This window comes from Strix uralensis, chromosome 4 (assembly GCF_047716275.1).
Source record: "Strix uralensis isolate ZFMK-TIS-50842 chromosome 4, bStrUra1, whole genome shotgun sequence".
NCBI lineage: Eukaryota > Metazoa > Chordata > Aves > Strigiformes > Strigidae > Strix > Strix uralensis.
In genome coordinates this window covers 82,936,228-82,952,274 of record NC_133975.1, presented here as the reverse complement: position 1 = coordinate 82,952,274, position 16,047 = coordinate 82,936,228, and the positions used below count along the sequence as shown (strand labels likewise).

Here is a 16,047-nt window from a genome sequence, read left to right as displayed (position 1 = left end):
TCTTTCTTGTCTACTTGCATGAAAATTTGGATTTTGAAATGTGTGAAAGACCTAAACAGAAGGCATTGGAAGACAGAACCGATGTTAACTCATTCTCAATACCTGATTGTTTCAGAATCCATTGGCTTTTCATAGTCTTACATTTCCTTATACCAAGGTTTCAGAGTGCAGAGAAATGGAAGATCAGAGCAGACAGATCACTTTGCTGCTAGCAACAGCCTACCTGGGGACTTTTAAGTGCAGTAGATTAAGAAAATGTGTAGTGACTATCATGATTCAGAGCCCAGTTAAGTCTGCGAAAGCCCTAAGAAGCATTTTTGGCAAACATGTTTTTGCTATTTTTCTGTTTATCAAGGAGAACTCGGGTCAGATTAAGTGTCTTATTTCCACAAGAGTCAGATCTTTTTTCAGCGCCCTTTGACTGAAAGAGATGGAACTGAGTAAGTTCCTTAGGTCTCAAAAGTATTAAGTCTCAAATTTTGCACCAGGAGCTCTTACTGCAGCTCTCTTTGCAGTCACATTATTTTTAGTGAGTTTCCACGGAGGAATATGAGTTCAGGCTCTCAGTCTGCCCTTATACTACAGCAGATTAGGCTGATGAAGAGCTAATGCAAGCTAAAGTCAGGATTCAAGCAGTTAATGCTGGCAAAGGGCAGACTCAGCTGAGGGTTATGAGATCCATCCTGCAAGATGAAGGTGTCAAACAGGCTGGAGCAGAATTAGGCTGGCTGTTTGGCAGCAGGGACAAGCTGGGACAGGAGGCAGAACAGAGGGATACGTATCTAAGAGTCAGGATCAAAAACCAAGGCTGGAGCAGATACAAACAGGTGCTAGGTCTCAGGATCACAGTGCTACACCCAAGTGCCTGATGGGGAAACCTGGCTGATGGGAAAACCATCAGCCAAGATTTCAAGGCAGTATCTGAATTCCTGGGGGACAGACTGCGACCAGGCCATTTGGCTGTTGTTTGGATTGACAGTGATTAGGTGCCCAAGTATCCAAGTAAGGTTTGGAAGGGGTTTGTTGCATGCTAGGATTGCTTAAGACAGGAGGAGGCACAACGGGACGTGACAACAGTACTGTCAGTCAGCCAAGTTCTTGGTACGTGCTCACGTACACAGAGAAATACGTGTAATAGCTCACAGGAAAAGAGACACCTTTCACTCTGAGTTTGAAGGGCAGAGCATAAAGGTTTCAAGAAAACTCGCAAAGACTATTCAGTAGGAGGGGATTAGGAGATAAATATGGACTGTTGTCCCTGAGATACACGGATTTACAAAACAGTCTGAATTTTTCTTAAAAAAAGAAAATCTAAATTTGTCTAGCATCAGTGTTGTAAATCTTTTGAAGTTTTGCAGAACATTACAAAGAACACACTCAACATGAGGAATTTTTTAAAAATACCTCTCCCTCCAAAAACTCAAGATAACTTTTCTAATACTCAGTGTAGGTTAGTCAGATAATATCTACTCTCTGTACCAGAACAGAATTTACTCCTCTTTACTCTTGTGTATGATCTGAAACCCAGGAATACCATATGGTCTAGAAGCACAGGGTAAGTCCAAGGATCTGCTTTTAAAAAATAAAAAGAAAGCAAAATTATCTTTTCTCTATCTCTACAAGCTTACATTATAAGCTAAAGTCTCATTCTGTGTAAAGTATCACTTCAAAATATGTTTTTAAACACTTAAAAGTCAAAATTAACCATTTGAATAAATGGGTTGGGGACTTTTTAATGCAAGAGTGCTTAATTTCTAAATTAGCTATTCTTATTAGATGTGCTTAAAGTCATTACAATCTAAAAACTGCTTGGTTATAATAGGAAATAAATTGATGGCTTCATTCTAGTTCTTCACAGACTGACTTCTGTCATTGTGACTGCAATTAGCTGCCACTCATGTTGGCACTGTGGGTATGGAAGTCAAAGAATGAAAGTAAACAAATATTTTCTGTGGTAGCACTGCAAAACATGAATTTGTCCATATTGGTAAAGAAGACTGGGCAGGCAACATTGCCTATGGTTATGCTGTAGCTGTTATGTGAATAATAGGTGTCAGTGAGACAAGAAGAATGACTTCTGTGAAGCCGCATTCTCTTTTGGATGGGTGGGAGCAGACTGGTCCGGCTTTTGCTTCTTCATAGTCATGCCAATCTGTCTGCTCATCTGTTCATGGGCTGCTCTGTGGAATCAGTTCCAGATGTTTTGTTTATTTTACCGTTAAAACGTTGTGGTGTGTAGCTGTCATGGTGGTAATTTTCAGAAATAAAAAAGTATATTCTATTTGAAAAATCAGTTACTGAAAACTACCCACTGTTCATGAGTAGCAGTCACATATTTGCTGAATTTTAATTCAGTCATGGAGATTGTGCTCCATTAAATATATAAATACATTATATTAACATAAATAAATTTAACGTGTTTTAACCTAGCTGCTTAACTATGGTTAATCTTGCATAATGCTGGACACATAAAACATACCCATCCCAGGGAACAAGTTTGTTCCCATGGCTGGTTTCTAGGACTGTTGTGAAATAACGAAGAGTCACAGGAGCCTCCATGGGATAAACACAGCTCAGGTTCAGCTCTGGCTTGGAAACAAGGCTATCAAGAATTGCCATGGCCAACAGTAACACAAAGTGCTTTTGAAACTTGAGCACTTTTTTCCACACCTGCTGTGCAACAAGGATCCAGATATTATCAAAAGATCAACAGGAAATTCATGGAAAGGAAATCACTATCACAACTCATGTATGTAATTGAGGTTGATATTTAGGTATGCCATCTTGTAAAGAATGCATTTTTTTTTCCTATTCTATTTATTTAATAGCCATATTCATGTTCATGAAGATCTAGGATACAATAGGTATAGAAACTTACTAGATGCTTGTCAGATTTCATCAATATAGCTACAGTTTATTCTTCCTTGGGAGTGTCACCACTGGACCCTTACATAAATTCACAAGGATTTGGGCAAACTAAATGAGCTTTCCTGTAATTCTTGAAGAATCTTAAGAGCCTGATGTAAGAGAAGGCAAAAGAGAAATTCTGAATAGGATTTTCCATTTATTTTGAGGTTAGGGTTCACATTCGTGTACTACTGATGATGGTGGGCCACTATCAAATTTATTTTCAGCCATGTCTCTGCACTTCAATAGACATATACAATTGCAGTGGATGTGCGTGTGCCCCAAAAGTAGCTAGGCAATGTGTTCATGTTACTACCTTCACTTAGAAAACATGTAAGAAGGTGCAAATGCAACTACAGGTGTGGGAGATCGTAACAAGCACACATAAGGATTTCCAGTAAACAGGATTGTGTCTGCAAAATGTTGTCACAGAGGTGCAGGTAAACTCAAAGTAATCAAAAAAGCAGCCCAAAAATTCAGGATTAGAGACCTTGATGCAAAATCCATTTGCACATAGCCATCTTTCTCCCCTGCTTTTTCTGATCTATAGCGGTCTTTGCTACTCCCTACTTCCTCCCCTCGTTATGATTCCACTTCTCTTTTCTACCTAGGTGCACACAAGAAATGGGGGATGGAGAGGGGATACTAAACAGTGGAAACCCTTCAAAATGATCAAATAAACATTTTAGTAAATACATTAAGGTTTGTTCTTTTTTGATGGAAGCAGGAGCAAAGGGAAGGTCTTTCATAAACTATAATTTTGTCTTCATTTGAGGATACGTGGAAAGAAGAAGCCAAAGCTCGCTGATACAGCTAAATCATTTTCTGTAAGCAGCCATTTCTTTGTGCTCATGCAAGGCAAATATAATTACCCTGCTAAACAGATAAAGTGATAAGTCTCTAAAACTACACACTTAGATCTCTATATTCTCCTACAAATATTTTAATCTCAAATTGAAATTGAGAGTGTTCCACTAAGAGTTCCTTAAAGTTCTAGGATTCAGATGACAAAAGAAAGTTATTTTTTGAGGCATTATTAGAAAGGTGTTTGAAATAGTAATAAGGATGTTTGTGAAATCTTTAAAATTATCAAAAGCATAAAGCAACTTTGGGGAAGATTTGGCTCACAAAGCATCAGCCAAGATTGTAAATAAATATTCATAATGGGTTAGAGTGTGCTCCATTACTCATGTTGGTGGGTAGGCATGTGTTCATACACACAGTCTCATCAGAGCACATGGGCTGCAGCCATCACTAAAAACTTACCAAAACAGTTAAGAGCTATGCAGCCCAGGTCTATGCAGATTCACAGGAAGTGGTACCACCACAGGGAGAAATGTGCCACAGAATGATTATGCCATGCTGATTGGAACAGAACAAAGGGAAAAGCTGCTTTTTGGAGCAGAACTGGGTCAGAACTTCAGCTGCCGTAAATGATCACCAGCTTGTTTAGGTCAAGACAATCAAAGATCTTGTTCTTTTTGTAGCTACGATAAGTTATTGCATAACTGATGTTTTGAAAAGGCAAAGTAGGTACTCTAAAAATTATATAAGTGCTCTTTTTAAAAAAAAACTTTCATTTCAGTAGTGTTTTACTACATTTCAGTAGTGCTTTAGTTTAGGTATAGGGCCTGGCCAAATATCACAAGATGTAAATATGAGTTTGACCACTATGAGAAAAAAAAAATCAGGAGTTTAAACTAGCAAATTTATACATATAAAAAAGAAGGTTCAGTTCTTACTATAAGTCTTTAAAATATATTGCTGGAAAAGATAGCTCATCCTTCATTCTTCAGTGAGATCTTTGGAATAATCTATGTATTGAAGAGGCAATAGCAACCTCCATAAAAATAAATGTAAATGAGCAACCAAACAGAACTTTTAGTCCTAGATTTTTTAGAACTTTATAATTTCTCAAAGAATTTACAGTAAATTTACAGTAAATATAACATATAATTTGTAAACAGGCAGAGTCAACTTCTTATTCGGCTTTGAGAGGAAAAATAAATTAATAGTCCAGCCAATTATCCCAGGTCTTACCTGAGAGATGAAAAGTTCTCCTTTTTCTCATTCTCCAGAGCTCTACTCACAGAGTCAATCCCGGACAACAACTAAGTTATACTTACTGTCTCTATGAAAAAGGCAAGTGATATAACAAAGATTTAAAATATATTTATTTCTGTAGTTATAAGCACAGCCAGCTCAAGAGAGACACCAAGTCATCATGTTTTTCTGCAAGAGTATGAGAAACTTCTCAGGAAAACTACAAACATATGCACATACTGCAAGCAGACATCTTTTCCAGTGTCACTCTGCATTTAATTTTGGACTGCAAACCATTATACAAGTGGACCACACACTCCACATAGCTCTGTTTTATATTCACAAGCACAGAGAAAACTAAACTACTTTTAAACATAAAAATTGCTTTAGAAAGGATCTGATTAGGAATGTACACATACAGCAATTGTTTTAGAAGTACCAAAGATAGCAAAAACATTCAATAGACTTCAAATATGTACACTAGAAGTACTGTTTCTTTTCCCTTGCTCCCTTCAGAAGCTTTCCTTAAACAATAAAAATATTTCTTCTGTATTTACTTCCCATTTACTTTCCCAAATTAACAAATTATACTTTTTAAAAATGTTTTATATTTTGTACTGTGTTCACACGCACAGACAGATGAATTTGGAAGCTTTCTGTTTCTTTTAGTACCCACGTAATCATACCACAGGGCACTATGGGTGAGGTAGAACTGAAGATGCTCATTCCTCCAAGCCCCATCAGGCCAGTTCAGCACACTGGCAAACAAACCAATTTTTAAGTCTCTCCTGCAAACAGAGTGCACACACTTTTCATAGAGAAACAAAACACTGGGAGAAAACAAATGAAGTCCCTTAACTTCATTAAAACAAAGTGGAATACAAGTGTGAACTGTAATTTGCAAGTAAAGGATATCCCTATATTCTTTAAAAAATATGTATTCTTTAAAAAATATTCTTTATTCAGAAATCAGTCAATTTAACTCATCCCGTGAACTGCTCTCACCTCGTTGCAGCAGATGCAATGCAGTGCACGCAGCTTTCACCCAGTAACAGCTCACTCCCATTAGTCTGGCAACACGCTCATATAGTTTTACCACACTCAAGTACCAGACAGAAAAAAATAGCACCAAAGTATGTATCGCTAGTAGATGGAGTGCCAAACCCAGAGTAGCAGTGCTGATGTCTTGATTTGTACCTGCTTAGGAATATAAAGTTCCCCCTGATTTATATTGTACTTTATAATACATCACTTCGAAATCAATCATTCCTCTTTTGCATTTAAAATGTGTACATGTTGATTTAACACAGGTAAAAGCATTTTCAGTTTCAGAGCCATAAGGAAATTCACATATTCCACAGCGAGGCAGGCTGCATATTTTTGGTCTTTAGTGTGGATATTTCCTCAGTTTTGTGTTCAATACATTTATGCATTTTTGCAAACTCTGTTTTAAACAGAATGACCCTAAACCCATTCTCATCAGAGTTGCACAACTTTCAGTCTCTTTGTTCTTGTGATTATTAACATGTCATTAGTTCCTCAATCAACAAGAGAATTTTCCTTAGAGAATTTGAATTTCAAATGTAGAAACGAAGCAGAAAAATTCTGTCTTTGGCATAAACCTTTCAAGATTTCTTTATGTACCATCAAGTACATGGAAAGGCTTTACATGACATCTGTAACTTCCCCAGCATGCAGTACTGTACAACTACTGTTGTAAATGCCAGGTACACATCTTTTATGAGAAGACTTAATATTAGCATTAATCCCATGGCTTTTCCAGCTGATATTGTCTTTCCTCTTTGCATGCAAGTTTGCAACACCTCTCTCACATTTTGGCACTTTCATTTCATACTTCACAGTTTTATTAACACTTTGAGCTTTAAAAGATAGCTCATTTATTTGCTATATCTAGATACCACAAAACTTTGAACACACTATATAAAGATGTAGAGCAAGATAGTGATGAAGTAGCCAGACACAGATAATTATCCTGAAAGCATTCCAGAAATTGATCTAATATAATTGCCCTTTGTCTAGAGTAGCAAAACCAGCAGTCCTGCTAGACTGCAGATTCAGGTCTGACAATTTGCACCCTGTATTGTTTGCTCAAAGATCAGCCATTCTCATAGTAATACACAAGATACAGTGTCAGGTGATGGCAAATGTTCCATCAGACTATGTGCAATTGTTCTTTAAGATATTGCTCTTGTATAGCCTCTATAAAAATACACATTTGTGTAAGTACAAGCAAGAATGGTTGCAGGCTTCCACTGCTAGATTCCTTTTCAGCCGTCTCCTAAAGGAGGGGTGGTTTAGGTCACTACTGTTCCCTGAGATCTGCTCTCTCCTTTTCTCACTATCTATCTTCAAGACAGCCTTTTCTTCACCTCTGTCTCCTCTCCCCTCTCTGTATCTCTTCTCCCCTCAGCCAGACATCATGGTAGAAGGCAAGCTGAAATAAGTTGGTCTGCAAGAAGATCCAGAGGTGTTCAAATCCAGAAGCGTTATTGTCTCTAAATGAAGGTAGAAAGTGAAAGGAAGGGTTTGGTCATGACTTGGGAGGAAAAAAAAAAAAAAATGGGTATCAGTTACCTTTGAATATAAGGTGCAAGCTCTAAACAAACCTGTATGGTTCTGATAAAAGTAGGTCTGTTTCTGCAGCATTGCTGCTGTTCTGTTCAATGAAATATTCAATAATGGTAATTCTCCTGCTTCTTGTAATGTGTAGGGACCTTACTCTCTAAAACTGCAACCATTTAACAGCCAGAAACATTGGCCAAGACTAACGCTAAGGCAGAGCATGAAGTCATAAACATGCACAGATGTTACTATTTGAAAACATTAAAGAGGTACTGAAGTTCCTGAGCACATCCCAAGTTGTGTTGATTTCAGCAGCAGTGAGTCATAAGGGAAGAAGATACTACTAAAATTACATGCCTGGGACACTTTTCTTTGCCACTTACATTTAGAAAGAAAACAACAGTGTCTTTAGAAAACTTAATGGGAAGGAGAGCACTCTGAAAGACTGCCGTTACCAAGGGCTAAAATGAATAAATCTGCTTGCGTGTATTTATGCAGTTAAACAAATACAATGCTAATGCATTACACATTTCTGATGATATCATGGAGGCTCAGGAGATCTAATTTCACAAGTATCTAAAAAAGGTTAGTGCTGAAGGTTACAGGAAGTTACGAAACTGATTATTTTAAGGAAAAGTTTATTTAATGGAATTTGGGCAGTTTTATAAACATAGCAAAGAAAGCGGAACTACTCACGCATTTTGTGCCAGTCCAGCTCTGATTAATAATTGCCTTGAGTTTACTGAAATATTCAATTAGATGAGCGAGCACACTCAGGAGGTCTTATTTTTTTCAGAAGTCCCTGAACCATTTCTGAGTTCACTTTTAGTAGCAACTCAAGCCTGCTCCAACATGTGGAAACAGGGATTTCATGCTGAGCATGGAAATCTACCACAGTGTGCTAATATAGTTATGCTTATGCTATCTTTTCTGTAGCTATCTTATCCTTGTATTCCAGAAGAAAGGGCTCCCAAATCAAGAAAATATTAGAGATGCAACCCTGTTCACTTTGGCAAGTATAATTGAAGGTTTCTTTAGGGGAGAAAGTAAAATCTCTGAGAGCTGTCTTGGCCCATTACCTTTTAGAAAACTGGAATTTTAACTGAGGTAGAGAAGAGCTAATGTTGTTCATTTTGCCCTTTTACTAGTACAAGAATAAAGACACACAAAAAAAGAGATAATTTAAACTATCACTGTGTTACTAGCTCAAGGAATAGGGTACCATAACTGGAAGAAATTAGGAGTTCATGAAAATATAAATTTCAGATTTTTTCCCCCTTTTTGTTGTTATTCAGAGATTTTTCTCTTCACTTTTCTCTGTTGTTTAGGGATCATTTTTGTAGAAAAAACTTTACCCTAGATACTTTCTCTCCAGAAACACTCTCATTTTCTCTGATGCCTAGAGAGAACTACTTAATTACACATACTTCAATAACATAGCAGGTATCAGTCAATATCTCCTTGCTGGGCCCAAACTTAGCTAATGAAATGAACCAGTGCAAGTTTCACGTCACCTTTTACAAATTGGTCACCTACATATTCACCTACATATCACAGTATCAGTCATCTCTACCTATTCCTGTAGAATTTGGTGTGGTTTGACTCTAGATTTAGCGTTATTTATCTATCTAAATATCTGGATGGATACTGGTGGAGAAGCTGATGTGATTCAGAGTATTTGAAATGAGGTGCAATCCATCAAAGGTAGGTACACTCTTTCTTGGTGGAAAAAGAAAAAAAAAATACAAATCTAAATGTAAAAGTGGATCTTTGGGGCTTCAGAATTGCCAGGTAGGCTTTCTCAACATTCTTATTAAATTGCAAAGATCTTTTTTTTTTCCCTCAGAACTTGACAAATGTCATAGTACTGTGGGACCTGGACCACCTGTACAAAATACAGATAAAAGTCTATAGCTTAAAGAACACAGGATGCTGGATGTGGTTTATATCTTGCAGTATTTAGTGGCTTCATTCTTTTTATCTCCAAATAAATACTTGGCAAGGCCAAAGAAGTAAAGCTTGAAGACATTCTCCCCAAAATGTGAACAGTTTTCTCAGTGTTGAACGGCTTGAACATTTGCTCTACAGAAAAGGAAAAAATCAGACTTACAGATATTTTCCTTCAGAGATATGCATCCAGCAGCCCTTTATAACCCTGTGTAAGTTTTGTTTTACCTCAGCTAGAACTAGTGAAAGTTGTTAAACTTATCAGCTCCCTAGGTATGAAAATTGGAAATATTTCTACAATGTCTATTATTACAGTGGTTTTCTTTCTTAGCAGATGGCAGGGAAACACATGAAGCCAGGACATTCAAGTTTAAAAGGGTATTAAATTCCAGTCTTCAAAGCAAGATCAACAGAGAGATGTGCGGACAACGTGTTCGCTTCTGACACACACAGTTCAGGGTCTTCAGTGAAAAAAATTCTTCAACTTCACAAAAAGTGAAGTTCCCTTCCACATCATGGAATAAATAAATTGACTCCAAACCAGGACCAATCACATGACATTACATGAATGGCACAGAACAGTCATAGTATTCACATGACATCTTGCTTCATTTTCTTCCACATCAGAGTGACTCTGAGAGTCATTGTGAGAAAACAAATAAGGGTCATATTCAATATAAAAAACCGTTGGCTGAAAAGATACCATTTTGATGGAAACTGGAGCTTTGAGCAAATTAATATTTTATATCCAACTTATCTGCTTTCGGCAGAAAAAGTTACTTGTGAGAGACAGAAAACAATACCAAAAAAAAAAAACCTTTCCAAGATGGTGGTCTGCTCAAGTTTTTTTTCACTGTGCAGTTCTGCTAGTGCTTGTTATTCATAAACCAAGCTACACCATGCTTACAGACTGCTAAGATTATAACATAGCTCATCAGCTGCATAGATCTATTAATGGACATGGGAAAGTACCAGTGTCAGGTCACATGAGAATGTGGCCTCACGACAAAAAAAGCAGCAGTGGGCAAACAGTAGAGTGCTGAATTTCCTCCTGTTTAAAAAAATTACATGTGAAAGGAAAAAATTCTCACCTTCTTGCTCCATAGCATGCTGTGGAGATAGGTAGATATAAGCCTTGTAACTTTTGATAGCCTTTCCAGGGAATGTAGGGTTGAATGTTACAGAAAATGGTCTTTTAGATCACTTGTACAACCTTTCTTCTAACCAAGAATCTTGCTGAAAAAACCTTTTGCAGATTACCTTTCTGAAAGCTTTGGTGCCGTAAGAGTCAGCATTATTTTCCAAAATAGAAGGAGCCCTCACAGGAGTCTAAGACAAGCCTCAGCTGCAATAAAGTACACAAAGTTGCTAGGAAGATATGGACCCATTGCATTTCTGTTGATAAAGTGAATATATATGTTATTAAGATGATGATCACTTTTAATTATTTCTTTTGCACTGAATTATCTCCAAGCTCCTGTTATCAAATAAGATAACAGTGAAATAAGCACTTAGTTATCTCAGAAATGCCACAAGTCCAACAGTGACATTTCTCTTCGTTTCCCTTATGAAATGAAGCTGCATCATCTGACTTCTTATTCTTTATTTCCATTTAAGAGAAATTGTTGATTTTGTTGAATGCAAATCACTAGCTTGTTCTTAAATAAAAAATATGAAAAAGGAAAATGAATAAATTAATCTGCAATTTTCAGATCTTGAAGCTGCTTCTGAACGCAAAATTTTTATATATAGGCTAAGTGCCCAAATATGAAAATCTTTGGCAAGAACCCATCCATCCTTGACCCAGAACTTTGAGATTAGATTTTACACCTTTTTAACAGCTGGTCACTTAGCATTGGCCTATTTTATGCAAATAGTCTTCCATTTGAATAACAGTCATTTCCATTTATTAGAGTAATTCAATTTCCTAAGGACAGCCTAATAATACAGCTGCCACATTATGCCATGGATGAATGTAGTCAAATACTTGTAATTATATTTTAAATATGTTACTGCTATTTAGTATTCTATCACACCCACAGCATGGCTGGTAGCTCACAGATATGAAGTACAGAGATCCCTGTCTTATCTAGAGAACATATAGTGTAGGTCCCTGTTCTAACAAGGATCACTATATTGGTGCATTTTGTCATGCTTATGTAGGTAAAATTAACTTTAATGAAGAAAAGTTTGACTGACAATCATTTTGCACACATATCTATAGGTAGTTCAGCAGAGGTGAATTACTGTAGTAATTACACAGTATTTCAGAGAGTTCTTCCATCTAAATTCTGAGCCTGGTTTTGCTGCAGGCTGTAATACCACAAAAGAGGGATGCATTCGCAAGGATTCACAAGGCCTCAACTACTCTTATCAGTAGGTGAAAATATCCTAAAGGTCTTTCATAACTAAGCCAGTTCCTATTGGAACCAGTAGGAAAGGGGCTGTAGAGAGAATCAGTCTCTGTGCTGGAACAGACAGACCACATTTGAGAAGGGCAGCAGCTCAGCTGAGCAGAAAAAAAAAAAAAAAAAAAAAAAAGAGAGAGAGAAGTTTTGTAAGACAGATTCAAAAAGAAATGGGTCATGTGTATCAATGCATTCAGCATCCCAGAATTTCTAGCTTCAGTTAAGGACACAAACAAGTCCCCACTTGGGTGTCAAATGACACCAAAATTCTCCCTTTTCTCTCACTCCCCTGAAAATAAAGTGTCCTTGATAAAATGTGCCCAGCATCTCATCCATCCATCTGAAGTTCTCCCCACTGTACATTCTGAGATAACCCCTCAGTGACTTCCTGGGCCCCTGTCCAGGGACCCAGCAGATAACAGGTATGCTCCCGCCATGGCCACAGCACCTCACAAATGAGTACGCCGAGCGCAATCCTGGGCAAGGACACCCTCGCAGCATGGCTTCCTGCCCACACCTTGAGCGCAATCCATCCCTGTCTCCCTGCCTGGTGATGCCAGCCCTGGGCTGCCCCGCTGCCCTCACTGGGGTGGAGGGATGGGACCTGCTGGTGGTTCCATGGCGAGCTCCTGGCTCCTCTCCTTCAGAAGCTGCGTTGCACCCCAACAAAAGCCGTGTTTGTGCTGCTCTGTATGGTGGTACATGCTTCTCCAAGCTGCTACAAGCAAGTGGACCACATCTTTCCACAGCACAAATACAGTAGGAGAATGTGCTAAAGTTATGCCTGCACTGCCCCTCTCCATCTGAATATATGTTAATAATTATTTAATAGTCATGGGTGATGGAAGGTAAAGTAAGCAAGGGAGATAACTTTTAACCAGTCCTATGACAATTTGTATCATCTGAGACCTTCCTCAAGAGGTTTATCCTTAATCTAAATTTGTTGTAGGCGCCTTGGAGCTTGTGACTTCCTTCCCCACCAACTCTCTGTTCAAGATGCAATAAGAGAGACTTTTCATTCTCCTGTTGACTTCATCCTTTTGAATGGGCCACATTCCTTCCTTTATCCCTTCTTCCGTGCCCAGATGAAAAAATTTTCAATGGTCAGAAACAATATTGTCTTCTGCTTGGTAACTTAGAGGTATTCAGTGATATTTACACTTTAAGAACTTGTTGGCTTAATAATGCCTATTGGCTTCTAAATCAGGAGATTCATGAGTTTTCAAGTATTTTAATAAAAATCGCCATAACAATGCACTGTTTGGAGAAGGCAGCTAACAGTTATTTGTCTGTACGTGCTAAATACATCAAGTAGTAATATTTTAAATATTTTACGATGATGATGGGTTTTGTTCTTCATAAGTCAAGAGAATCTTTTCTAAAAATTATTATATGCATCCCAGGCTAGTCACTTTCCAAACTTGCAAACAGATGCAAGCCCAAATTCAAAGGACTTACAATCAAAGACAAGCAACATTAAATTTGAGGGGAAAGGAAGAAAATGCAGCTATCCTCAACTGCCTTTTGCTTGAACGTTATGAATTAATTATTTTCATGAGACATTTAATTTGACACCAGCTTTAGAAAGGATGTGCAAAAGGGAGCAGTTTCCTATATAGCTTGTTTCAAGAAGGATATGATCTTGTCAGGGATAGGAGGGGCACAGATATAGCACTCATCAAATTTGTTTTCAGTAGAAAGGCTTAGAGATTATGATGATGTAGTAGAGGTAAAAGCACATAGGACAAAAGTAAAGCTGTGGAAGAAACCCAAAGATAATGAATAGAATCAATGTAATTTAGTAAGAAGGAAAGAGACAGTAAAAGGATTGAAAGGGTGTGATGGGGATAGTAGAGCTGGAGACAGGAGGACTACCAAAATGGATGATGAGAACAAAGACCGGTAGGTTGCAGGAGATGGGTCAGAAATAAGTCACCAATATAAAAATGGTAGTAGATGCAGTGCAGAGGGAAAGCCCTTTAGGGACAGATAGAAAGGCCCTGGCACTCTCACAGTGTGAAAAAAAAAAAAAAAAAAAAAAAAAAACAACATACTGAAAGAGATGCTGTAGAATTAAGCAGAGAGGTGGGCAGAAAATTAGCAGAATGTTTCACCAAACCCTGCAAAACATAGTATTTTCAAAGGAAAGATTGACTTGAAAGTGTCAGTGGTATAAAGAAAATAAAGGAGAGAAAAGAGCAGAAGGCATTCCAAGCAATTCCAAGATTTGGCTAGCTGAAAGGAGTTTCAGGAAAGTGTTGAGACAAAAAGCAGACTAGAAGTGACTCAAGGTATAGTTACAGAAATTAAGTAAATACTCCTGTTTGCAAAGTCAATGAATTTAGATTTCTAACAAGTTTGAGCAGTGGAAATTACGGAAGGGAGGCTTGTCTGCATGTTACAGCTTGAGGTATTGCGTATAGACAGACAGTTATGTGGCCCACAGTATCTATAAACTGCTTAATCAGATTGAACTGCTCTTTTTAGAGTATATGTTTATATGGAAAACAACATCATGTATTTAATTTCAAATCATTTACCTGTAGAAAAAATTATCTATGAATGCATGTCACTTCGCCTTGTATATGCCCACTACATCACACTTCTCTGCATAATCTCTACATTTACTCACATAGCATAGTTTTGTTCATTACAAATAAAAAATTAATTATCACCAAGATGGTGCCTGCATGACAAAAATTAATGTGCAATATGATAAAGAATGATTTATCTATTCTCCTTACAGCTGCTTATACATTTGAACTATTTTGTGAGCACTAGCTCCATAAGGAAATGTTGCAGTTGAGTAAATAACTCCTCCCTCTCCCAATCCATCATTAGCAGGAAGGTAAGTCCTACTGACTCCAGCAGAAAACAGAGCTAGACAAACTCAAATATTTTTTAAGATCCTGCCAGTCTAAGAATTGGAAAATCATGTGACTCCAGTTTATGAAATGGAGAGGCACAACAGACCTAAAAAAATTTGCACAGGCTGCTAAATCCAATTTATACTGATGCTGACCTTTGTCGGCTCAGACCATGTTCTCACACTCCTACTGCACGGCTGAGCAGGCCAGGTTCCTGCATCATCATCACCATCCTCAGAGTTTTGAGCCGGTTTAACTCCCCAGGCCCACTGAGCACAGATCCAGGTGAACATTGATATCAGTACAAAACACGCGGCTCTGTGCAGTGGGAGGGAAAGAGGACTACAGCTGATCTGACTTAGATCAAGCTTACTCTGTTTTGGAGCTCCTTCAATAGGAACAGACCAACAAGGGGATAGTAGAGCTGTGTAACCAAATAACCCCATGTGTATAACCCCATAACCAAAACACCTGACACCATTTGCTGGCTTCACCTTTCATTCTTCATGGACCAGCAGGGATGTCATAATGCAGTAATCTTCTGCAAGCTTAGAATGAACTGCTGTTTTAAAATTTAAATAACATTTTTGAGCTTATATCCTGCTATTAGAAAAAAAGGACTGTGAAATGTGGCTTTCTTATCTTCCCCAAAAGTTTAATTGATTTTATGGAAATGGAGGATTGTACCTTGAGCTCTCTGGCTGCAAGCTTTAGAGTTTTTCTTGAGAGAAGAAATTGGTTAATATACTGTACTTACATGACTGTAAAGCATTTGGCTTATTTCCACATTCTGAGCTACCACATTCTTGCTGATTTCTTGAAGCTAGGGGTGGATAGTATTAAATACAATAACTTAAATGGTATTTAAATTATTAAAGTTTATTTTTAAAATGACTAATTAGTTATTAGCTATAGCTGCTATAAATATATTCTACATTCTTCTTCAGCTATAATGGAGGAATACCTTCTAATCACAGTATTTCTAATATGGGTTAAACAATATCTAAGTCTTAAGTCCTAAGTATTGTTATCAATGATCTGGAAGAAAATACAAAGCAATTGCTGGTAAAACTTGAAGAGCACGCAAAAATTGGTGGAGTGGCAAGTAATAAGGCAAATGTTCTATAGAATGATCTGTCTCAATTGGTTAGCTGGCTTCATTTGAACAAGATAAATTTTAATAAGGACAAATGCAAAGTCATAAATCTAGGCACAGGGAATGCAGGTCATATTTATAGGATGGGACACTGAAAAAAGTGATTCTGAAACTGCAGGTGGGTAAGAAACTGTCT

The 16,047-nt window shown here is 37.6% G+C and overlaps 1 protein-coding gene across 1 annotated transcript in view; it reads right to left on the bottom strand.

Moving 5' to 3' along the window:
• Positions 1-15,048, bottom strand: part of IQCM (IQ motif containing M) — a 113,219-nt gene extending 98,171 nt beyond the window's left edge. Inside the window, 4 exon segments of the mRNA XM_074864956.1 lie at positions 1,495-1,572; positions 4,948-5,038; positions 10,572-10,716; positions 14,911-15,048. Of these exon segments, the coding sequence (XP_074721057.1) occupies positions 1,495-1,572; positions 4,948-5,038; positions 10,572-10,716; positions 14,911-15,048 (452 nt within the window).
• Positions 15,049-16,047: the final 999 nt, after the last annotated feature.